General features: G+C 43.8%; 1 protein-coding gene and 1 pseudogene across 1 annotated transcript in view; one reads left to right on the top strand and one right to left on the bottom strand.

The window, feature by feature from the left end:
* Positions 1 to 26,216, top strand: part of GDPD1 (glycerophosphodiester phosphodiesterase domain containing 1) — a 162,828-nt gene that overhangs the window by 81,257 nt on the left and 55,355 nt on the right. The window contains exons 2-3 of the mRNA XM_077480689.1: positions 1,415 to 1,457; positions 15,140 to 15,275. Of these exons, the coding sequence (XP_077336815.1) occupies positions 1,415 to 1,457; positions 15,140 to 15,275 (179 nt within the window). The remainder of the gene's footprint in view (positions 1 to 1,414; positions 1,458 to 15,139; positions 15,276 to 26,216) is intronic.
* Positions 3,664 to 3,783, bottom strand: LOC143986396 (U2 spliceosomal RNA; annotated as a pseudogene).

Here is a 26,216-nt window from a genome sequence, read left to right as displayed (position 1 = left end):
ATCTCAGCAGTACCACAGACTGATCGCCTGCATGCCACGCTGCATTGACGCAGTAATTCATGCAAAAGGAGCCACAACCAAGTATTGAGTGCATACTATACTGTACATGGACATACATTTCAGTAACCCAACATTTTCGTATTAAAAAAGTCTTTTTTTTTTATTGGTCTTATGTAATATTCTAATTTTCTGAGATACTGAATTTTGGGTTTTCACTAGCTGTAAGCCATAATCATCAACATTTAAAAAAAAAAAGAAATGCTTGAAATATATCAGTGTGTAACACATCTAAATAAAATATGAGTTTCACTTTTTGAATTAAATTACTGAAATAAATGAACTATTTGATGATATTCACATTTTTTGAGATGCACATGTATATGCAGTTGGTGCAGCTCGCGTTTTCACGAGTAGAGCAGCCTATTAATTTGAATGGGCTACTGTACCTGTGGGAAATGCAGGTTGCACATTTTTAAAATCATAGCCACACAATTCGCATGATGCTTTTGCTACAATCTAACTTTGCACACCCAAAAATTTGCTGCGTTTTCAGATGCGTGGTGGTGCTATGAAGAATTATTGGTACCCCCACATGTCTGCTAAAAAGCACCACATTTTGCATGCGAGTGTGGGAATATGTGTGATTTACAGGCATTCTCACAACCACATATATGTGAACCTAGCCATAGTCAGGTTTGCACTTTAGCAACTTTTATGCTACAACAGTTACGGTGGTGTTGAGCTGTGAGTGACCACACGGCTGGTGCAGCGGTCACGGGATTTTAAATCCCCACGCCCCCCCCCCCTCTTTTTGCAGTGCTTCTTGGACAGGTGAGGGCGATTCTCTGTGCTGCTTCTGACCAATCACAAATACTCTGATCAGTCCTGGAAATGTTGCAGAAAGAATGGGGAGAAGTGTGGGGAATTTAAAATCCCTAGACCGCTGATTCAGCTGTATGGGCACTGATAACTCATCACCCATGGAAGAAAGTGGTCCCGGAGGGGTGGGGAGGGTTACGGTGTTAGTTCACCCTTTCGTTTTTTTTCTGAAAGGGTAAATTTACAATTTACGGTAGTATATTTACAACCGTATGTTTGTGTAACTGTAAACTGTTAAAATAATTGTCAAGAATGTGAAAAATAAAATGTACCTTTGGACTTTTAACTCAGTTCTGCTTTTCTATATCAGTTTACATTTACTAGAGCAATATAAACACCCATAATAAAATGATGCAATTTACTTAATAGCTGTGTTTTGATGCAGTGCTGCTCCAGAAGATTAATTCCTTATCAGAGTTTAACATATATGTATCTTTTTATGCGTGCTATTGATATGGCGTATAATATTTATTTCTGCATTGTCATATATTTGCAGGTTAAACATATAAATATATATATTTATATTTTTTTTAAGGTGCTGGAGAAAATCTAGAAAATACAATGACTGCTTTCAAACAGTAAGTATATTTCATATTTTAAATACTGGATTTATTTTATATAAAAAAATGCTTATGCCTAGAGTTTTTTATACTTTGACTTAAAGTGATTGTAAAGTCTAATTTTTTTTCTATAAAAACATGTACATCTACAAACATGTTATACTTACCTGCTCTGTGCAGTGGATTCCCTCCTCTTCTCGGGTCCCTTTTCTGTTCTCCTGGCCCCTCCCTCTTGTAGCGGGTACCCACAGCAAGCAGCTTGATATGGGGACACCAGAGCAGAGTCACAGCTCCCTGTGTTCATTCAGACACGGGGGCTGTGGCCCGGCCCCACCCCCTTCTCTCTCCTGATTTGCTGACTTACTTTGATCGACAGCAGCGGGAGCCAGTGTCACCGCTGCTGTGTCTCTGCCAATCAGGGGGGAGAGTCTAGGATGGCTGAGACACTCGTGTACATCACTGGACAGAGATGGGGCTCCGGTAAGTATTAGGGGGGCTGAGGAGCTGCTTCTGCATACAGAAGGCTTTTTATCTTAATGCAACTCCTTTAAAGCCCAAATAACAGGTGATGTTAGTACAGTGATCTGTCTGCTGTGCTATTGTGTTCTGACAGGGAGAATGCCCTCCCCCTAAAAGGACACACTGTTCAGACGCCGGTCGGCTGCTGTTTCTCAAGCATGCCTGTTTGACCAAAGTCGGACGTTAGGCCAGCTTCTGAAGGACAGGCTGCTGTACACACTGACCGAATGTTGGATGGTTTCTTTTGAACCGGGTGATGTTCGGCCTGCGTGTACCAGCCTTTAAAAGCAGCGGAGGGCATATGCAGCATCGTAACGATGCTACATTCACCTAGCTGAGTAAGGATGTTTTTTTTTTTTTTTAAACCTGCAGTTCTCTATTAAATCAGCTAAATACATTACAGTGGAATCAAAACAAAAGGTGTTCAAAGCCATAGATGGATGGAAATTCTGTTGGTTCAGCAGGGACAGGCCAAATTTTGATCTGTGTGGTCGTCCCTGTTTGACAGAAGTCAATCGTTATGTCAACTTCTGCAGAACAGAAAAGCTTGAAAACTTTTGTGGATAGCCCCGCTTTCAGAATGCAATGCCCTGGCCACGTTGCTTGTGTGGATGGAGGAATCTGTTAGTTTTTTCATTCAGTCTGCTGGCTGGACAAAATATAATAACCCATCTATGGCCAGCTTTACAGTTCATTGCTTTAGAAAGCAGCAAGAACTTGAATGGAAAGTTCTTTCTGCTTTCTAGAATGGAAAGTTCTTGCTGCCTGTCCCCTGCCAGCATGCTATAGAGTGTTAAGCAGTGGTATCTTATGTGTGTAAGCAGTGGTATCTTTACAGAGGTCTCACATGTTTCCTCTGAGTAAAAACGAAAGTCCCTTTTTTTGTCCGGGGTGGTGCAAAAACCTAAATGGAAAAAACCCATAAGTGAATAAAAAGCATGCATATGAAACACACACTAAAAAGTGCACTTAAGGGTGTGCTTTTAGTCCACCCCCCAAAGGAGTAGGACCTCTACATTGATCCCTGAGGCGCACGGCTCCTGACATGGACTAAGGTTTCCAATGGTCTGCCTAGCCAGAAGGCCTGGTAGACCCCGTTCTTCTGGGTCAGCCAAAGCCGGCTATCGAATACTTGGTCGAGGGGCTCTCCTGAAGAGACCCCCCCAGGGGCAGGGGAGGAAGGAGAGGACCACACATCCTCCCCCTAGGCGTCAGGACAAGATTGAGGAGTCACACCCTTTATCCTTGAGAAAAACGCACAAAAGTGAAAGGTGACAAACGTGGGAGAGAAATTTAATAAAAAAATAATAAAGTGGCCGTGCAATTGTGCACTGGCTGGGCCCTGAGGCCTCGTAGACAAAAATTGCCTCCCCCCCCCCAGGACCTAGCCAATGGGCCCAGCCCTAAAAGACGCAGTGCAGAGTAAAAGAAATTTAGGGACTGTGACTTATTGCCTTTTCACACGTGGGGTCTCACATACAAATGTTACTAATAACGCCCCTAGAGTGACCACTCCCAGGGGGCAAAGACAACGCAGACCTTCTGCCTTCTCAGCCCATGGCCAGACAAGGTAGAATGTTCACATCAGGAGGTAATGGGCTTTTTCAGATTTTCAATGGGAATTACTCACATGCCCCAACTGCCTGTGGGCGCCCCGGTTTCTGTTACAGCTGGTACGAACCTTCCAAGCCCCCATCACTCTAGCAGAGATTCATAGCCACCACTCCAACCTTGACCAGGTCAGAATGACAGAACAGGGCCTCCAATAAATCACTGATAAGAACAGATACTACACTTGATCTTAGCCAAAAGACAGAGAAGCCTCTGAGTAAAAACTAGAGTGCTCCAATCAGCAGGGAACATGAGCATTGCTCATTGCAGAAATATAGCTCTCACGCTTCAAGGCTAGTGTCTAACCTCTGCAGACGCACCACTGCTAGATGCACAGTGTATATATAAATTTTAAAAACATTCTAAAATAAATAAAAAATAAAATATCAATATAATATTTACAGTAGGTTTTGCATTTGCACATAGTATACTATCTTTTTCTGATGACTGCTAGTTCTAGATTTTTTTCTTAAGTAATAGAGAACGTTTAGTAGTATACCATATTTATCGGCGTATAACATGCACTTTTTTCCCTTTAAAATCTGGGGAAAATCGTGGGTGCGTGTTATATGCCGTTCCCCGCAGATTTTAGGGAAAGGAGCGAGCGGAGCCGAGATACACAAAGCCGAAGTACGCTTGGCTTTACTTGGCTCCTCTCGCAGTCCCGTGCACCCCCACTGATTGCGAGAGGAGCGAGCGCCATTGGCATACAGAAAGCCGAATGTACATCGCTAGTCTCGGCTCCTCTCGCAGTCCTGCCCCTGATTGTGAGCAGAGTCGAGACAAGCCGAAGTACATTTGGCTTTCTGTACGTCAGCCGTGCTCACTCCTCTCACAATCAGTGGAGGTGGGCGGGACTGCAACAGGAGCCGAGTAAAGCTGAAGTACGCTCGGCTTTCTGTATCCTGGCTCCGCTCGCTCCTCTCCATCGGCGCCAAATTTAAAACGGAAATACTGCAAAGAGACTGGCAAGGCGGCAATGATGGACAAGGCTGCAGATGGACACTGGGCTAGGCTACAATGATGGACAAGGTTGCAGATGGACACTGATAAGGCTGCATTGATGGCCATTTTAATGTAAGTTTTTTTCCTTAAACTACATTTCTTTTACTTAAAATTCCCTACTAAACTTGGGGTGCGTGCTATACGCTGGTGCGTGTTATATGCCAATAAATACGGTAATTCAGTCAGAAACTAACCCCTTTGCAAGACTTTCAATTGTATATAGAACACAGGCCAGGGATTCTGATGAACTTTTACACATTCAATATATGTTGGCAATACTGTGACCACTAACCACAGTGATCAAGTCATCAGCCAATCCTTCTCATCCTTGGGCATACTAAGATATGCTGGGACTGGGTGGGAATGGGTTAAGAAAAGGGTCCTGGCGTTGTTCAGGCATATAGGCATTTTTCCACTCCAATTTATTTTGAATTTTTTATGAATAATCTGTGCCAGCCCTGTCTTCCCTTTACTGGCATAGCAACCAGGACAATGGTCAGAGCATGTCCCAGTATCTCCAACAGGTCAAATATGGTTTAATCTACTTTTAGGCTTATTCAATCAACAGTACATACTGAAACAGGGATGTGAAGAGAGTGGTAACTCCTATCAACCAATCATATTGCAGTTTAGGCGAATCAACTGACATGCATTTTGGTTGCTGTCACTTTTTAAATCATCAAAGCTTTGCACTACAGCAAGAGAAAAAAGCATTTAATACCCTGCTGATTTTGCACGTTTCCCCACTGACAAATAAATGATCAGTCTATAATTTTAATGGTAGGTTTATTTTAACAGTGAGAGACAGAATAACAACAAAAATATCCAGAAAAAAACACATTTCAAAAAAGTTATAAATCGATTTGCATTTTAATAAGTGAAATAAGTATTTGATCCCCTATGGATCAGCAAGATTTCTGGCTCCCAAGGGTATTCTATACAGACAACAAGCTGAGATTAGGAGCACTCTCTTAAAGGGAGTGTGTCTAATCTCATCTTGTTACCTGTATAAAAAGACACCTGTCCACAGCAGCAATCAATTAATCAGATTCCAATCTCTCCACCATGGCCAAGACCAAAGACCTGTCCAAGGATTTCAGGGACAAGATTGTAGACCTACACAAGGCTGGAATGGGCTACAAGACCATCACCAAGCAGCTTGGTGAGAAGGTGACAACAGTTGGTGCTATTATTCGCAAATGGAAGATACACAAAATAAATGTCAATCTCCCTCGGTCTGGGACTCCATGCAAGATCTCACCTCATGGAATTTCAATGATCATGAGAAGGGTGAGGATACAGCCCAAAACTACACAGGAGAATCTTGTCATTGATCTCAAGGCAGCTGGGACCATAGTCACCAAGAAAACAATTGGTAACACACCACGCCGTATAGGAATGAAATCCTGCAGCGCTCGCAAGGACCACCTGCTCAAGAAAGCACATGTACAGGCCCATCTGAATGATTCAGTGGAGAACTGGGTAAAAGTGTTGTGGTCACACAAGCTTTTTGGCATCAACTCAACTTGCTGTGTTTGGAGGAGGAGGAATACTGTGTATGACCCCAATAACATCATCCCCACCATCAGACATGGAGGTGGAAACATTATGCTTGGGGGGGAGGGTTCTGCTAATGGGACAGGACAACTTCTTCACCACATCAAAGGGATGATGGACGGGGCCCTGTCAAATTTTGGGTGAGAATCTCCTTCCCTCAGCTAGGGCATTGAAAATGGGTTCTGGATAGGTATTACAGCATGACAATGACCCAAAACATATGGCCAAGGCAACAAAGGAGTGTCTCAAGAAGATGCATATTAACCCTGCCCCCACTTCTGTCGGACCACCGCCCATCCCCCTCCTCCTTCCCCTACTGTCGGGCCAGTAGGAGAGCGCAGTCGCACTTTGCTTATGTGCAGTAGGGCCTTACTGCCAATTGCGGTGGCAGCAGCACCCGACAGCCGATGGAAACCCCGGTCTCAGGGGGCGACATCGCTAGACTCCAAGACAGGGAAGTGTCCTAATCATAAAAGTCAACAGGTACAGTATGTGTAGCTGCTGACTTTAATTTTTAAGGAGAAGACGGAACCTGGTAGCCAACTACAAGAAGCATCTGACCTCTGTGATTGCCAACAAGGGTTTTGCCACCAAGTACTAAGTCATGTTTGCGAAGGGGTCAAATACTTACTTCAATCATTAAAATGCAAATCAATTTATACATTTTTTAAATGTTTTTCTGGATATTTTTGTTGTTAAACCTACCATTAAACTTATAGACTGATCATTTCTTTGTCAGTGGTCAAATGTACAAAATCAGCAGGGGATCAAATACTTTTTTTCCCTCGCTGAACCTTATTGTTTTTTTTTTGGAATTGTAATTTCAGGAGGTATTATATCATCAGACGCCATTCATCTTTTGATGGAACGCATTCATATTTCTCTCAGCAAGCGTTTCCTGTACATTTAAGAAATCTAGCAATAAGCTACCATTCTTGGAATTCATTTTTTCAATTTTAGTAATAATAAATATGATAAATCGTCTTTTTTTAAAAAGCCAGTTCCCCTTGTTTTGTTGATCAGTAGCAGAGTTGGAAGTTGGAGCCTAATGTTATCCTAAAGCAGCCGACTATTCAGCAGCAGGAGTTCTGTGAAGTGCTAGTGGGCTTTCTTATTCCCTGCTGCACTAACTTCAATCCTCTTTATTTGGCAACATCATGTTAATAAAATAGTAGAGTAAGCCTTAGGACAGAAAAAATTACAGACATTTTGAAAGGAAAATAGTCCCTCTGTGCATAAGAACATACAGTTACTTCCTAAATAGATATACATAGTGGTTTAATAGAAAATCTCCTGTGTAATTGCCTACAAATGACACAGGGCAATGATACATAATGGGGACACTTTGATTAGGAGACATCTGCCACAAGTTATCATAGAAAATATTGCCTCTTCCATAAAAATTGTACATATATATCCTTTTACATGTAGCAGAATTTTTTCATGTATGTTTATGTAGTACATTTACCACTGCTGTACATTCTTGGTCTGTTTACCGTGACGGTACTCTGTGTGGTACATGGTAGTTTGGTAGAGCTAAAGGTGATAAGGCTAGACCACCAAGGGCCATTTATATAGGCTAAAAAGACAAAATTATAATTGCGCAACCAAAGTAATAAATGTAAAGTGCAGCAGCCAGCATTAACAATGACGGAATTGTGTAGACAAAAATATAGACAAAAAAATGCAGCGCTACCAGGATATATTCCCTAAGAAATATCTATTGGGGAAAATATCTCCACCAAATAATAACAAATATCAAATGAATAAAAAATGTTAACCCAAAACAAATCGAAAAATCAGACACGACTTAGACCAACCATGTAGCATATAAGAAAAATAGTACTAAAAAAACATAAAATAATAAAAAATGTCTGCCGTTCACCATCTAAAGTGAACATCCATATAAAGTCTCTGAATGAACAGAATAGTGCAAAGCACATAAATGATCAATAGTGACAAAATAAATAACACAGTCACTTTAAAGATGCTTGGTGTATATATCCCTCGTGACAATACGACAGGAATTCCAACACTGTACTCCAAGTGTATAACCCCAAAATTCAATATGTGCAATTCATCTTCAAAGAAGGTATACCACTTCATGCAGAAAATCTCCAATGTATAGTAAGGTATTGAATACTCTTACCCTCAGGTGTGGACCCACACACACATAAGGTGGTGAATCAATCAGGCATGAAAGATGATCATCTCCAGTAGATCATCCAGGCAGAATGGTGGAACATCAAATCTCCCATAAACGGATGGGCATCCGAGTTATCATACAATGGATAACCAACTTCCAGACTCACGTACCGATAACGATGCAGTTATCCACACCACAGGTGATGCACAGCAAAAAATGTAAAAAGAGAGAGAAAAAAAAGCTAGGATTGAGGTACCATCGGGCTAAATTAAGCCAGATCTCACAGATGTCAAAATCCGCCAATGCTTGGCACCCAGCAACACTATCGTGGCCTCATGGGAGCCTCTACCTACTAATGGAATGGGCAGTAACACATTTCAAAGGAACACTTTTTCTGTGTCGACGGAAGAAACGTGTGTGCTTTAACACACTGCGCATCTCTGTCGGTACGTGAGTCTGGAAGTTGGTTATCCATTGTATGATAACTCGGATGCCCATCCGTTCATGTGAGATTTGATGTTCCACCATTCTGCCTGGATGATCTACTGGAGATGATCGTCTATCATGCCTGATTGATTCACCACCTTATGTGTGTGTGGGTCTACACCTGAGGGTAAGAGTATGCAATACCTTATTATACATTGGAGATTTTCTGCATGAAGTGGTATACCTTCTTTGAAGTTGAATTGCACATATTGAATTTTGGGGTTATACACTTGGAGTACAGTGTTGGAATTCCTGTCGTATTGACACGAGGGATATATACACCGAGCATCTTTAAAGTGACTGTGCTATTTATTTTGTCACTATTGATACTTTATGTACTTTGCACTATTCTGTTCATTCAGAGACTTTATATGGATGTTCACTTTAGATGGTGAACGGCGGACATTTTTTATTATTTTATGTTTTTTTAGTACTATTTTTCTTATATGCTACATGGTTGGTCTAAGTCGTGTCTGATTTTTCGATTTGTTTTGGGTTAACATTTATATAGGCTGCAGATCTGAACTTCAGACTAGCTAAAGCCTAGTGAGTATCATCTAAGATTGTGACTAATGCCGCGTACACACGTAGCTGACTATCCGACAGACTTATTCTGGCGGACTTCCCGCCAGACTTAGTCTGGCGGATTTCCTGCCAGACTGTCCGTCGGACTTTCCGAACGAGCTACTTGCCCACACACGGCACTTTTTCAGCGGACTAATACGGCGTACTAAGTCCGCCGTACTATCCGCCCTACTTTTGAAATGAACGGACTCGTCCACACACGTGGAGGAAAGTCCGCTCATTTAGAGCGTGTCTCCAGGTAGGCGGGGCCCGCGAAGGAGCCGTTGCAGGCCCGCCACCTGGTATGGACATAAAGGGGAACCCCAACGCTCGGCGTGGGGTCCCCCCAGGTCCACATCAGACCCTTGTTCGAGCACGCTACCCAGCCGGCCAGAAAAGGGGGGGACGAGCGAGCGCCCCCCCCCCTCCGAGCCGTACCAGGCCGCATGCCCTCAACATGGGGGTGCCTTAGGGAAGGGGGGGCCGCGCGGCCCCCCCCCCACCCCAAAGCACCTTGTCCCCATGTTGATGAGGACAAGGGCCTCTTCCCGACAACCCTGGCCGTTGGTTGTCGGGGTCTGCGGGCGGGGGGCTTATCGGAATCGGGGAGCCCCCTTTAATAAGGGGGCCCCCGGATACCGGCCCCCCCCCACCCTATGTGAATGAGTATGGGGTACAATGTACCCCTACCCATTCACCTGTAAAAAAAGGACAAAAAAAACACAACACGGTAAAAATAGTTTATTGCACAGCTCCGGGGGTCTTCCGTCTTCGGGGGTCTTCTTGCCGGACTCCTCCGCTATCTTCTTCTAGTTCTTTTGCTAGCGGAGGAGCCCAGCTTTCTTCCTCGCCGCGGCCTCTTCTTCCGACTTCGGGGGTCTTGTCCCCCTCTTCGGTTCTTCTGCCGGGCCACCGCGCCTTCTTATAGCTCTTTTACAGGCGGTGGCCAGGTCTTCTGTCACCGCCGCCGCCGCCGCCTTCCGTTCTTCTTCTTCTTCTTCTCCTTCTTCTTCTTCTCCTTCTCCTGGAGATGTTGACTCGACACTCTCCGGCCGCAATGCCAGGGACGCGCTGCGCAGCGACTTATATAGGGACAAGGGGCGGGGTCATCGGTTGATGTCACATGGGTTGATGTCACATGGCGACAGTCTCAGCATCCTCCGGGACTGTGACATCGTAAGGGGGCGGGGTCACCATGTGACATCAACCCATGTGACATCAAACGATGACCCCGCCCCTTGTCCCTATATAAGTCGCCGCGCAGGGCGTCCCTGGCATTGCGGCCGGAGAGAGCGTCGAGTCAACATCTCCAGGAGAAGAAGAAGAAGAACGGAAGGCGGCGGCGGCGACAGAAGAACCGAAGAGGGGGACAAGACCCCCGAAGTCGGAAGAAGAGGCCGCGGCGAGGAAGATAGCCGGGCTCCTCCGCTAGCAAAAGAGCTAGAAGAAGATAGCGGAAGAGTCCGGCGAGAAGACCCCCGAAGACAGAAGACCCCCAGAGCTGTGCAATAAACTTTTTTATCTTGTGTGTTGTGTTTTTTTTGTACTTTATTTTACAGGTGAATGGGTAGGGGTACATTGTACCCCATACTCATTCACATAGGGTGGGGGTCCGGTATCCGGGGGCCCCCTTATTAAAGCCCCCCACCCGCAGACCCCGACAACCAATGGCCAGGGTTGTCGGGAAGAGGCCCTTGTCCTCATCAACATGGGGACAAGGTGCTTTGGGGTGGGGGGGCTGCGCGGCCCCCCTTCCCTAAGGCACCCCCCATGTTGAGGGCACGTGGCCTGGTACGGCTCGGAGGGGGGGGGGGGGGCGCTCGCTCGTCCCCCCCTTTCCTGGCCGGTCGGGTAGCGTGCTCGGACAAGGGTCTGATGTGGACCTGGGGGGACCCCACGCAGATTTTTTTCGCCGTTGGGGTTCCCCTTTAAGTCCATACCAGGCGGCGGGGCCAGCGACGTCTCCTTCGTGGGCCCCGCCTACCTGGAGACCCGCTCGAATGAGCGGACTTTTCTCCGGGCGGGAAAAGTCAGTTCATTTCAAAAGTACGGTGGACTGGCATACACATGGCCGGATTGTCTGCCGAAATGCGAGTCCGGCGGGAAGATTGGAGTGCAAAACTACTTTCTAAGTCCGCCGTACTTTCGGGTCAAAAAAGTATGCCGGAGGCTACACACGTGGGGATTGTCCGGCGGACTTGAGTTTGCCGGACTTTTCCACCCGATTGTTTGATCGTTTGTACGCGGCATTAAAGTGAACTTGTTGCTTTGCCAATGCAGGACAAAGCAACAGGTTCTGACTTTGCCCATAGACTTTGATGAAAGTCACCTCTAAGTCGGATCCTCATCTATATTGATATAATTTGGATTCGACATTACAAGAAGATTACCCAGGCATTCCGGGAAAGTTGCTTAAAAATCACTTCAAGTAGTACTCAAGTCGCCAGTCTCCAGGAAGCTGTCTGGCAAAGTTGCACCGCAAGTCGCATGACTTTCAGGTCATGGCAGTGTGAACCAGGCCACAGTGGCCTGAATGCAAATATATGCAGATAAAAATTAGCAATGAATCCATGTGTTAATAGTGATCCTATCCTTACACTTCTCCAACAGAGTTTCTTCTGCTGGCAAAGCTAGTAATTTGTCAGTCTGTCTGTTGCTATCAGGGGAGTAAAGCTATAGAAGTGTGTAATGCCGCATACACACGATCGGAATACTCGTCGGAAAAAGCTCTGATGGTTTTCCCGACCGAATTCGGCTCAAGCTGTCTTGCCTATACATGGTCACATCAAATTCCGATCATTAGTAACGCGGTGACGTAAAACACGTACGACGTGACTAGAAAAAGGAAGTTCAGTAGCCAATAGCTTCTGTCTCGTAGTTGAATCTGAGCATGCGTGATTTTTGGCGTGTCGGAATTGCATACACACAATCGGAATTACCGATAGAAAGTTTTTACGTCGGGAAAATTGAGAACATGCTATCAATTTTTGGCTGGTGGAAATTCGGATAGCTAAATACCGATAGAGCATACACACGGTCACATTTTCCGATGAAAAGCTCTCATCGTTCTTTTTCTGTCCGGAATTCCGATCGTGTGTATGCGGCATAAGTATTATTTTTAGTGATTGTGTTTTTGGTGAATTATTGCTAATGATAGGATCACTAATGTGACATGACCCTTGTTCCTTTGTTCTGCAGAGGTTCACATATGCATTCATACTTGCCAACTGTCCTGGATTTGCCGGGACAGTCACACTTTTTACTAAGCTTTCCCGTGCAGGGATGCGGTTGTTACAGATCTTGGTTGTTCTTGCATGCTGTCACTGAGCTGAATCTATTACGGTGCTTTGCAGGATTAAGAAGGAACCCCCGGGATGGACTATCTTAGTACTGTTGCTTCTGTGAATGGAATGTGTACTCCTCCCATCGCATGAGATAAATAGGAGAGGAGGGCCAGTGGGGATTGGAGCAGTACACACCCTACCCACACAAGCAGCAGAAGTAAGATTCTCTGCTTCAGGGGTCCCTGGAAACGTTTTTGAAATGTTGGTAACTATGTGCATTACACCAACATGTATTCTTGAGTTCAAATTCAGGCAGAATAATGACAGTTTGATTAATTCTTCAAATGGAGGACAAGATGGAGCCCCTGTACACTTGCATGCATTTAATTGAAATCAATGTACTCCCTCGAGTGCTTGGCAGCTGAAACTAGAGACAGCAGAATATGCCTTCTATATTGACGTTGGTTAAACAGTTTAATCTGCAGATCAGAAATGACCCCTTCTTTGGGCTCCAATATCCTGTTTAGAGGGAGCAGTTTGTTCATGAGAAACCGGCTTACACAGTTGGTAAGTTCTGCCTTGGAAAAGATCTACACCAAACACTTAACGTGACAAAAGATGATAATGAGCTTCTGTATTGGCACGCGCTGTTTATAGATATGGATGTCACAGGTCAAATGTTTTGCATTGGCGGGCTATAAAGGCTAAAAGACCCACCAGTTCAATCTAAATAAGATACCACTCATCAGTCAATCAATACTTTACTGTCGTTGATTAAATGTTTAATTATAAAATAAAGAATGTATACATATAGTAAAAAAAAAAAAAGATATAAACCATCTACTTAAAAACTCAGAAACATAAAGAAAAAAGTACATTGGCCCAAAATGATTATAGTTAACTTCATTTAATTTAATTAATTAATTTAATTTAAGGTTAACTGCACATTTCTGAACAATTTTTGTTACTCAAAGCATAGTAGCCCCCCTTACTAGTCTAAAATGTGGTTATTTAGTAGGTAAAGTAAGGTAAATGATAAGGAATAACCTGTTACCAATTAATCTTGACAATGATATGTGTGGAAAAACCCCCCTCTAGATAACGTGGCATACTGCATGCAGATATCGTGTACTGACCTGACTTGACGTGTTGATGAGTTCACTTCTCAAGCAAGTTTCATTTCTGCAGAGAGAAGGAAAAGTTCTACATGTGAAATTATTGTTACATTTGTGCTGAGTTTTCAAGACAGTGCGTGTGAGCTGGAAAGGGTCAGTGTCCTTTTTCCCCCCTTGGTATTGCCAATTAAGCTCAAATGCACTATGCCTTATAGCCTTGCTGTCACAGCAACAGTCTGCAGTGTAGTAAATTTGCTGACATTAACTAGTATGCATCTCAGCCTCAAGGCTTAAGTCTCAAAGAGCAATGTCATAATTCCGTTTCTATTTTATAAATGATTCAAAGCAGAAATTAATAAAACCAAACTGAGCTTTGCTAAAAGTGGTAGCTTTGGGCCCTCATCCCTTTGTTTGAAATGAGTATTGCACAGACAAAGCCCCCCCTTTATATTGTCTGTACTGGCACGGCTTACCCCATTAGACAACTTCCTACAAGCTCATCCTCCCTTGTAACAGGCAGGTGCCCAACCCTGACCAGTGTCTCTATCCTCCTTGGTTTACTGCAGGAGCATGAAGGTTGTAGTTAGGTCTCCTGGATATTGACCAGTCTTGAAGAACCTCTTAGGTTGACTTGTGGATAATGTGTCTCTGAATGAAGGCTAAAATAAAGTTTTTAGAAACAGGGCTGGGTACTTTTCTTTCAATATTTTATAAAAAACACCTGAAATGGCTGTGCGGATGTACCAAACAGCAAGGAATAAGTTAACACCCCCCTCTCGAAGTCCACCTCACATAAAAGCTGTGTATGGGGAAGTTTAAAAATAGTTAGTTTGGTTATGGGTTGATACTGGGATCTCCTTTTCAAGATTATCAACCCTCTCCACCTTGCAATGTAATCTTACTTCTCCAGGGAAAATCTGATTGCCTCTCAGGGGATCAGAAAGGATTTGTTTTTTCCCCTGCTGTAGCAAATTGGAGCATGCTTTGCTGGGGTTTTTCGCCTTCCTCTGGGTCAACTGTTGGCGAAGGGATTGTGTATATGAGATTGTATTTATTTTTTTGGTTGAACTTGATGGATTTGTGTCTCTTTTTACCTGACTAACTATATCAATGACTATAACAATATCAATGACTATATCAACTGAACATATAGGAACACAAACATTTAATGCAGTGTTCAAGTGAAATGTTCTGTATGTTACATAGGTCTAATGTTATAAATTAAAGTAGGCAAATTCTCTTGTAGACACTGCGGGGGTGAATAAGAAACGGAGAAAATAAAGCGTATTTTGAACAGCCAAGTTTTTTTTCCATTGTCTTTCTTTACGTGTTTGCACACTAGCCCCTCTATGTAGTTCCAATTCCTTTGATTATTTTCTTAATTAACCATGCTTTGTTTTTTTCACTTTTTAGTGCTGTCAGGCTGGGAACAGATATGTTGGAACTTGATTGTCATCTTACGAAAGATGAGAAGGTTGTAGTGTCACATGATGGAAATTTGAAGAGGTCTACAGGTGTCAGTGTTAATATATCAGAGTTGGACTACTGTGTGAGTATAACATGTCTTCTGGATTTTGGCATTTTGAAAATAATAATTTCCCTACCTTTACATGAGCAAAACCATGAATGGCTACAGTAGTTATGGTACTGAGACATATCTAGACCTTTTTTCGTAAAAGTGGGCCTGGTTGACCATCTCCAATAAATAAATACATGAAAAGTACCAACCCCAGCATAATCCAGGTCCCAGCAAGCATGCTTGCTCACAGTGACTCTTATAGAGTATCAAATGTTCACCCAACTGTGGACAATGTCAATAAACGTTATTACCTTCAGATTTTTGTGAAACCGTGTTGTCCCACCAACTCTTGTCTGCACAAACCTTGGTCAATTTTAATTAATAATACACACAAATCTCGTGGCTATACAATCTTTTTACCCCTGTGCATCTTGATGTAATGTTTGAGGAAACAAAGCTCTCCTAAACTAGTTAAGTGAAAGCTTTCATCGCTGATTTGTAAACCTAATGAAGTTTTTAGCTGCCGCCCATCTGCTTAGTCTGTTCCAATTGTGTCATTGTGTGGTCTTAATTTTAAGCCATTTAACAAATTGGATTTCGTTAAAGGCTAGATTTACCTTAATGCACAGTTAAACTCATTTCAGACAGATACTAAAAAGCAACCCTAGAAAGCAAAGACCATCATCATGCATTTGTGTAGGAAAACAATACGGTTGATTCACTAGGCAAACAGGCTGTTCACTTTGCAAAGGTTGCCAAAATGCATGCACCCCTCCCAGCTACCCCTAGCCTTTTTCCACTAAAGGACCAGATTCAATGTATGTGAATGCATGCAGGGCCGTATTCACCTGCTAATAAATGAAGATAACATCACACAGCCCCCGCACCTCTGGCCCCCTTTACATTACACTACCCCTGCACCTCTGACCTCCTTTACATTACACATGAAAGAACAGCAGAAGAGAAATCACCTAAGAGTTGGTCCCCAAAAAGACTCCTACCACATCCCATAGAAAATTGTGGAAAAAGAATGCCCTTAGGGGGGATTTTGTGGGTGGGAGTATAAGTAAGGGATAGATAACAACAGTATATATAAAAGTAAGCAATTTTATTCCAAAATAATAATGATAACAAATACTGTAAATATTCCTAAAATCATTTAATAGAACATTGATGCATATAACGTTGCTAAGTTCTTGGATCAACAAATGAACTTCACAGAGGGAGTCCTGTAAGTGATGTGATCGCAAAAAAATCCCAACATATTTCGGACAAGCGGGGGGGGGAATAAGGGTAATTATATTAATTGGGTAATTATATTAATTTCCTTCCTCAGGGGTCAGATAGAAGCAAACTGTTATATGTCTAATAAACAAGAGAAAAAGAAGGAATTACATTGTGATATCATACAACGTACAATATAAATTGTATATCAGTATATTTTGTTTAACAGTGTGAATTCAATCTAAGCATCACATAACATACCAAATAAAAATAAGAATGGTACTTACAACAATAATATCCAATAGAAATAGTACAGAGACCAAGCATGAAAAGAGACGGGACTTACAACCTTATAACCGTTTTTGCATTGCAATAAAAGGCACAGAGTTCAGTCTTATTGAATGATGGATCGGAAGATTAATAAACTTAAAGAAGAAAATGAGACTGGGAAAAACCCAAATCTCTGTTTTCCCATATATGTGGTATTGCGGTGACTAATGCCCACAGCCCTGAGCGGCAGATCAAAGCTCACAAGAAACAGCCACAGCGTCAGCGCAGCGCCAGACGTGCAGGCTGGTCACTTGGGTCTCCCGGTGGGATGGGAGAGCCTGGGCTAGCCACAGAAGGGGATAACAGCTGAGCGGCTTCTTAGCCACATCGGTTGTTATCCCAAAAAAGCCAACCACCGGCTCTAAAATAAACGGTACCGGGGTGATGATGCAGCTGCAGGCATCACCCCGATACACCTTCAAGCCAAGGCCACATATTTGCATACTGTCGGCGTGAAGGAGCTAAAACGTCTGCAATTCATCACGTGCACTGATGGGCCGGACATTTAGTCGGGCCGTAGGTTGCTGACTCCTGCCATAGCCATAGAGCATAGTGAAAGTCTTGAAGTTTCATTTTGCAAAGAATACCCAGTAACGTGCAAGAAAAAAAACAGCATTTTTGCGTTCATATAATGGGATGATGGAAGTCAGCAGAGCTTCACCACAAGCACTAAACTCAGGGGAAAATTCCCTTGCAGCATGCAACTTCCCTTGCAAAGTGAACAGCCTATTTATTTTTGTCCACTAATGCACAAAGATACCTAGGTTGGCTCCAAACTTTATTGGGCGGTTGGACATTCAAACACAATCCAGCCAGCTGATTGCTGAAGAAACTGCTCAGCTTAGCATGCATGTCAAGACATTGAGAAATATAAGTGCATTAGCACTTAAAACTTTTTCTTAATCCCCTTAAAAAGTCCCACAAATTTCTGTTGATCAGTAAAGTCCACCTAATGCATCTCCCTGTGATGGTGTAACAACAATGCTGCACTGTTCTTGAATTTAAAGCAATGTTACCACTCTCATGTAGGCTGTGACTGCTTGCACTACAGTGGGATGGGAAGATGTTGCAGGGGGTGTTGCAGTTACCTGTAGTGTGCCAATCAGAATTTTGGCACACCTATTCCTAGCCACTGCTTTTGGCATTGACAGCACTGCCTTTGTTCCTGAAATCCCGCTACTTATAGTTTATAAAGAACATTATTTTAAAAATGCCTATATTGCCACAACAGAACAAATAACATACCATACTTATCTCCTGCCTCTGCTTCGCACGCCCATTTCCTGCACTGTGCTAAGCTTTATCTCAGTCCTGAAAATTACACTTGCAGATCACTGCAGGAGATGGTCATGTGAAGCAGAGGCAGGAGATAAGTATGGTGTAGTCACACTCCACTCTATGTCAGTGTGACAGCTGCTTGCTCTCAATGAGCTCCTTTTATACCACGCCCAGTGGTCATGGAACTCCGATGTTTCCATAGAAAGAGGTTTCTTCCTCTGTAGTCTATTAGGCTCGGTTCACACAGGGGCGGCACGACTTGCAGCGCCGCGACCTGCACACGATCAGCGGCGACTTGCAAAACGACTTCTGTATAGAAGTCAATGCAAGTCGCCCCAAAAATAGTACAGGCACCTTTTTTCTAAGTCGGAGCGACTTGAGTCGCTCCTATTAGAACGGTTCCATAGTACAGAACGGAGCGTGACTTGTCAGGCGGCGAAGTCGCCTGGACAAGTCGCCCCTGTGTGGTCCCGGTCCCCCATGCATGTTATTGTAGCTTTCATTCATAAATTAATATTTTAAATAAATTAAAAAAGAACAAGAGCTAAACTTTTTTTCTTATTTTTTTTTTTATTAAAAAACATTTAAGTCTTTTGATTAACCCTAACTACAGTGGGAAAAATAATTATTTGATCCCCTGCAGATTTTGTAATTGTGCCCACTTACAAAGAAATGAAGGGCCTATAATTTTTATCATAGGTATATTTTAAATGATAGAGACAGAATATCAACCAAAAATCCAGAAGTATTTGATCCCCAAGCAAAACATGACTTAGTACTTGGTTTAGACAGTAGTAAGTAGTAAGACATTTTTTGAAGTGACCAGGTTTGCACACATCTCAGGAGAGATTTTAGTCCATTCTTCTTTACAGATCTTCTCTAAATCCTTAAGATTTCTTGGCTGTCACTTGGCAACTTGAAGTTTCATCTGCCTCTATACATTTTCTATAGTATTAAGGTCTAAAGACTGGCTGGGCCACTCCATGAACTTAATGTGCTTCTTCTTGAGCCACTCCATTGTTGCCTTGGTGGTATGTTTTGGGTCATTGTCATGCTGGAAGACCCATCCACGACCCATCTTCAGTGTTCTGGCTGAGGGAAGAAGGTTCTCATCCAAGGTTTTACATACATGGCCCTGTCCATTGGCCCCTCATTGCAGCAAAGTCATCCTATATCTTTAGCAGAGAAACAACCCCAAAGCATAATGTTCCCACCTCTGTTAACTCGAGTTGAGTTAATGCCAAAAAGCATAATTTTGGCCTCAACTGACCACAGCACTTTCTCCCAATCCTTCTCTGAATCCTTTAGATGTGCCTTGGCAAACTTCTGACGGGCCTGTACATGTGCCTTCTTGAGGAGGGGGACCTTGCGGGCGCTGCAGGATTTTAATCCATTGCGGCGTGTTGTGTTACCAGTGGTTTGTTTGGTGACTGTGGTCCCAACTGCCTTGAGATCATTCCCAAGCACCTCCCATGTAGTTTTGGGCTGATCCCTCACTTTTCTCATGAAGATCCTTACATGAGGCAAAATCTTGCTTTGAGCTCCAGACCAGTAGCGATTGATGGTTATTTTGTATTTCTTCCATTTGTGAATTATCGCTCTAGCAGTTGTCTCCTTCTCACCAAGCTTCTTGATGGTCTTGTGGCCCATTCCAGCCTTGTGCAGGTCTACAATCTTGTCCCTGATGTCCTTTGACAGCTCTTTGGTCTTGCCCATGATGGTGAGTTTGAATGGAAGAAAGAGATTCTGTAGATAGGTGTCTTTTATACACATAACGAGTTGTCATTAGGAGTACCTTCTTAAATTGCCTGGACTAATCTGTGTACCACATGGGCACATACTGTAGCCAGTCTGTGGCAGCCAGAATTATTGTTGGTTGGTAGGGGATCATATACTTATTTTAATCACTGAACTGCAATTCAATTTATAACATTTGTATCATGTTTTTTTTTTTTGGTTGATATTCTGTCTCTATCATTTAAAATACACCTATGTTAACAATTGTAAACCCTTCATTTCTTTGTAAGTGGGCAAACTAACAACATCTGCAGGGGGTCAAATAATTATTTTCCCCACTGTATTTTTATTAACTCCCTTATTCTCTTCCCGTAGCATTTTCTTTTTCCTGTTTGGATATAAACATTTAGATTTGTGTTCGTTTTTGCTTAACTAAAGAGCTAGGGTTAGCTGGGAGGGGTGCATGCATTTTGGCATCCGTACCATGTGTGCCAGAGACGTTGTCCCGGCACTTATAGGGAGTAAAGGTAAACGTTTTTTGTATTTGTTTTTTTACATTTTCAAAATATAAAATAGGTATAGAAAAAAATCCCCCCCCCCCTTTAAAATAATCACATTTTGTTGCTTTGTAGCCGGAAATGAAGATTTCGCTGTATTTACTCAGTGTAACGTATTACATTCAAGTGAAAGATGTAACACCAACATGTCAGATAAAAAAAAAAAAGAAGCAGAATCACTGAGTTGGAAAAAGGATCACCCCTTCCTAAAAATGACTTGTAAATGCAATCAGGTGTAGCTATTCACCTTCCCAATTGCACACAAAGCCATTTGACTTTTAACTGTGATCAGATGTGGTCATTTTGATTAGCTCAACATGAAAGAGCTTTCCTGGAGAATTTCAGTCCCTGGTAGTACAACTGAAGCAAACAATCAACTATGTGTGGCAAGGCACTGTTAAAAGATCTCCAGTGCCATCAGTGTTGCCTATCAGTGCCATCTATCAGTGTCCATCTGTGCCACCTTTCAATTTCAATGCCCATAAGTTCCGCCCATCAGTGCCACCCATATGTGCCCATCAGTGCAGCCTATTAGTGCCCATCAGAGTTGCCTATTAGTGCCCGTCAGTGCAGCCTCATCAGCGATCGTCAGTGAAGGAGAAAGCTTACCGTATATACTCGAGTATAAGCCGAGATTTTCAGCCTCTTTTTTGAGGCTGAAAGTGCCCCCCTCGGCTTATACTCGAGTCATCGCTGTCTGCCCGCTCGATCAGCGTGTCGAGCAGACAGACAGCGGCCATTCTATGATTCAAAAGCCGCGCCTCCGGCTCCGCCTTCGCCTGTGATAGGCGGAACACTGAATTTCCCAGCAGCCTGTGTTCCGCCTATCACGGGCGTCGTCTCATCCTCGTACTACGGACGAGGATGATACGACGTCCGTGATAGGCGGAACACAGGCTGCTGGGAAATTCAGTGTTCCGCCTATCACAGGCGAAGGAGGAGGCGCGGCTTTTGAATTTTACAATGGCCGCCGACGAAGAGGGCACGGGACGGAGGCAAGGCAAGGCACGGCACGGCACGGGACGGGACGGGACGAAGGCAAGGCACGACACGGGACGGAGGCTCGGGACAAAGGCTCGGGACACAGGTAGGCTGGACACACACACACACACACACACACACACACACACACACACACACACACACACGGATGGAGACACACACACACGGATGGATGGATGGATGGAGACACACACACACACAGGGATGGATGGATACACACACACACAGGGATGGATGGATGGATGGAGACACACACACACAGGGATGGATGGATGGATGGATGGAGACACACACACACAGGGATGGATGGATGGATGGATGGAGACACACACACACAGGGATGGATGGATGGACACACACACACACAGGGATGGATGGACGGACACACAGGGATGGACGGACACACAGGGATGGACGGACACACAGGGATGGACGGACACACACACAGGGATGGACAGGCATGTCTCACCCTCGGCTTATACACGAGTCAATAAGTTGCCAGTTTTTTGGGGGGTAAATTGGGGGCCTCGGCTTATATTCGGGTCGGCCTATACTCGAGTATATACAGTACTTATTTACTACATTTTATAAAAGAAACAAAGAAAAACTTTTTTTTTCAAAACTTTCAGTCTTTTTTTATTTGTTTAGAAAAGAAACGCAGAGGCAAAAAGAAAGCTCTGTTTGTGGGAATAAAATGATAACAATTTTGTTTGGGTACAGTATAGCATGACCGCGCAATTGTCATTTAAAAATGACAGCGCTAAAAGCTGAAAATTGGCTTGGGCAGGAAAGGTGGAAATTGCCTGGTATTGAAATGGTTAAAGGAAGAGGTGGTTCAAGAAAATACTAACACAAGTGGGGGAGGGGGGTAATCCTTTTTCCAACTCTGTGATTATGTTTTCGAATTTATTTATTTTTATATTTATTTCCGACATGTTGGTGTTGTATCTTTCACTTGGATGTTACAAGTTGCACTGAGTAAATACAGCTAGATAAAACAAAAACGGTGTCTGTCTTCATTTCAGGCTGCAACAAAATGTGATTATTTTAAAGGGAGTGATTCTTTTCTATACCCACTGTATCTTGTGGGTGGCATTATCTGCTGTAGTTTGTCTGTAATGCTTCCCATTTCATATAATCTGAATATTTTGATTATATGCATGCTGGGCTCAAATGAAATGGAATTATAAACCCATAAATAGACTGCACATATAAATAATTTTGTTATTTTAGTTTTTCTGTTGTAAACTCCTGCTATAACTGTATAAGTATATTGACCTAAAATGGAAATTTAGCAAAGAGAGTCATGGGACTACAGTTGAAGCATGGCAGTTAAATTAAATATAAAGAACATGTCATAGGCATTCTTCAATTGATTCCCAAATATACAAAGGGATACCCCTCTTCAAGCTCTTTTTTCTAACGAGTTGTTTGGGAGTTTGTGAACTCTTGTAGAGCTACTCAATCTGTGAAGGATAGCTGTATTTCCTGAGCTAAAGCCAGGTCGCCAAAAAGGTTCTAAGACCCCTTTCACACTGGGGCCTCCCGTGCGTTAGCGCTAAAGCGCTGCTCGTTTTAGCGCTGTTTAAGCTGTGCTTTTCGGCTGCTAGCGGGGCGCTTTTAGCCCCCACTAGTGGCTGAAGGGTCCTTGTTGCAGAGGTTCCGAAACGCTTTTCAGGTGCTTCGGAAGCACTGCCCATTCATTGCAATGGGCAGGGGAGTTTTGGGAGTGCTGTATACAGCGCTCCTAAAATGCCCCAAAGATGCTGCTTGCAGGACTTTGTCTAACGTCCCTCAAGTGCACCACCCCAATGTGAAAACACTTGGGTTTTCACATTTGGGCAGCATGAGAGGCAGTTTTCAGGCGATTTACAGGTGCTATTTCTAGCGATAAAACTCCTGAAAACTGCCTCAGTATGGGAGGGGTCTTAGGCCGCGTACACACGGGCAGACTGTCTGTCCAACTTAGTCCGCCGAAACACATTTCGGACGGACTAAGTTGGCCAAACAGTCCTCTCGTGTGTACGTGGCTTTAGTGTTACACAGATAGATATTGCGCAAGATTTGTATTCTTCTGTAATCTTTCTGTGTATGGATTATGAACAACGCCTACCATGCAATTGATTGGGTGGGTTTGGTTTTCTCATTAAATTTTCTAGTCATCCCTGGTGATATAGCAGTACTGGAGACACCATGCATTGAATATTGAATGTATATGGTGGCTGAAAAGATGTTTGTGCAAATAACTCATTGTTTATTGCTTAACAATCTGTTTCCGTACCCTCCACTATCAGCAAGGAATACTGCAGGTATCCCACTCACGACTCTCTAACTAATGACTGGTATGAAAAAAAAAGACTATCCAAATGCCCATATAACTTACCTGAAGCCATGTGTGGTGATCCTATTCTCTACTTCCTGGGATTCTGCTTCGGGCCTCACTGCCTGCATGATGAGGACACTTCCTATTGGTGGAAACAACACTTACAGTGGGCAGGCCCTCTCTCATAGGTTCCAGAGGTAGGATAAGACCAGTGCTCAAGAAGATAATCATCAGGGAAAAATGTCCGGTCCTGGGGACAGGATGTTAGCTTTGCTCATAGAGGAAACTGTAACTTTGATCCATTACACTACAAGATGACTTAAGCTTAGTACACGGGCTGAATGTCAGGCAACATCGACCGGTTCAATAAAAAATGTCCGACACTCAGCCCATGTGTGTGGCAGCCAGTCCAACAGAAGCCAGCCGTCCGGCCATCTTCTGCCGTACGAGCATACTGGAAAACCAGCAGCTGACCGGCTCCCGATCAGCGCTCTAAGCCAATTATAAAAAAATTATAACGAAAATTAGAAAATGAATTGAAAATTAGAAATGGAAACATTTTGCAATAAATACAATACGGTATAAAAGTGAAATACAATGATGATAAAAATAGAAAAGACTAAAATAGAATAGATTAGCATAGAATAGAATAGACTAGAACAAATATATAACTGTCTTCCAAAATTCGAATCAATTCAAAAATAACGATTATACTAACCCAGGGATAGGCAACCTTTGAGGCGTCCTACCTGAACAGAGAAGAGATCACCGTAAGGCCGCGTACACACGAGTTCGCCCAACTTTGTCCGTCCAACAGTTTCGGCAAACAGTCCGCTCAAACTTAGCATGGACGGACATGGCCACACACGACGGACGAACAGTTTGCTGAAACCGTGCGCGATGACGTGAACGGCACGTACGACGGGACGAAAAATACGACGTCCTATACACTGCATTATAGCTTTCGGCGTGAAAATCCTTTCTGAGCATGCGCGCAACTTTGTTTGACGAACAAGCCTACACACGGGCGGACTGTTCGCTGAAACAAGGTTTCAGCGGACAGTTTTACGGAATTTCCGAAAAACCTTGTCCGTCCAACTGTCCGCTGAAACTGTCCGCTGAAAGCCCACACACGGGCGGACTGTCCGCCCAAACACTGTTCAGCGGACAAAGTTGGGCGAACAGTCCGCCCGTGTGTACGCGGCCTAATTCTGCACTTTTTTTTTTTTTTTTACACTATATGCGCTATATTATTCCTCATAGATAAATGCAGGTACTTACAATGACCCACAGAAGACAATTGTTTTCTGTGTGTCATGTTCATACCAGAACACTATGTTTCTCTGTGCTGTAGGGATATGTGACATGCAACATGTTTGCATAGTATCGCATCTCACTGGATGTCCCTGCATGTCACTGCACAGCAAACGTAAAGCACCATGCTGCTGTGCTGTGACATGAATGCAGGAAACTGATACGCTTAAACATGCATCACCCCGCATCACACTTTCCCCTACCACCAGGTCACTGCTGCCAAAATAGACAGATGCCCACACACTAATTTGCTTTTGTTTAGTGTGCAGTCAGTGTGACTGGGCTCTTAAAGAAATTACTAACAAGGCCCTGATAAAAAGCAAGGACAGCATGAAGAAAACTGAGCCTACCTTAAAAGTTAGCTTCAGTGACCGATGTCAGTTGGCTGTATTGCATTGTACAGGGGTCAGCAGTTTGCAGGGCAGATTACAGGGGTCAGTAGGGCAGTGCACAATGTCAGTAGGACAGAGGATGGTGTCAGTAGCACAGTGGTTGGTGACAGTGGGGCAGAGGATGGTGTCAGTAGCACAGTGAATGGTGTCAGTAAGTCAGATGATGGTGACAGTGGGGCAGGTGATGGTGTCAGTAGGGCAGAGGGTGGTGTCAGTAGCAAAGTGGATGGTATCAGTAGGGCAGAGGACAGTGTCAGTAGCACAGTGAATGGTGTCAGTAGGGCAGAGGATGGTGTCAGTAGCGCAGTGGATGGAGGCAGTGGGGGAGAGGACCGTGTCAGTAGGGCAGTTGATGATGACAGTGGGGCAGGTGATGGCATCAGTAGGGCAGAGGACAGTGTCAGTAGGACAGTGGATGGTGTCAGTAGGGCAGGGGGTGGTGTCAGCATAGTGGATGGTGATAGTGGGGCAGAGGACAGTGTCAGTAGCACAGTGGATGGTGTCAGTAGGGCAGAGAATAGTGTCAGTAGCACAGTGGATGGTGACAGTGAGGCAGAGGATGGCGTCAGTAGCACAGTGGGGCAGAGGCAGTGCCAGTAGCACAGTGGATGGTGACAGTGGGGCAGAGGACAGTGTCAGTAGCACAGTGGATGGTAACTGTGGGGCAGAGGATGGTGTCAGTAGCACAGTAAATGGTGTCCATAGCAAAGTGGATGATGACAGTGAGGCAGAGGACAGTGGATGGTGACAGTGGGCGAGAGGATGGTGTCAGTAGGGCAGAGAACGGTGTCAGTAGGACAGTGGATGATGACAG

This window comes from Lithobates pipiens, unplaced genomic scaffold, assembly GCF_037356315.1.
Source record: "Lithobates pipiens isolate NorthernLeopardFrog02 unplaced genomic scaffold, aLitPip1_a1.2 Scaffold_16, whole genome shotgun sequence".
Taxonomy (NCBI): domain Eukaryota; kingdom Metazoa; phylum Chordata; class Amphibia; order Anura; family Ranidae; genus Lithobates; species Lithobates pipiens.
The sequence above is the reverse complement of the archived record's forward strand: the minus strand, read 5'-3'. Positions and strand labels throughout refer to the sequence as shown.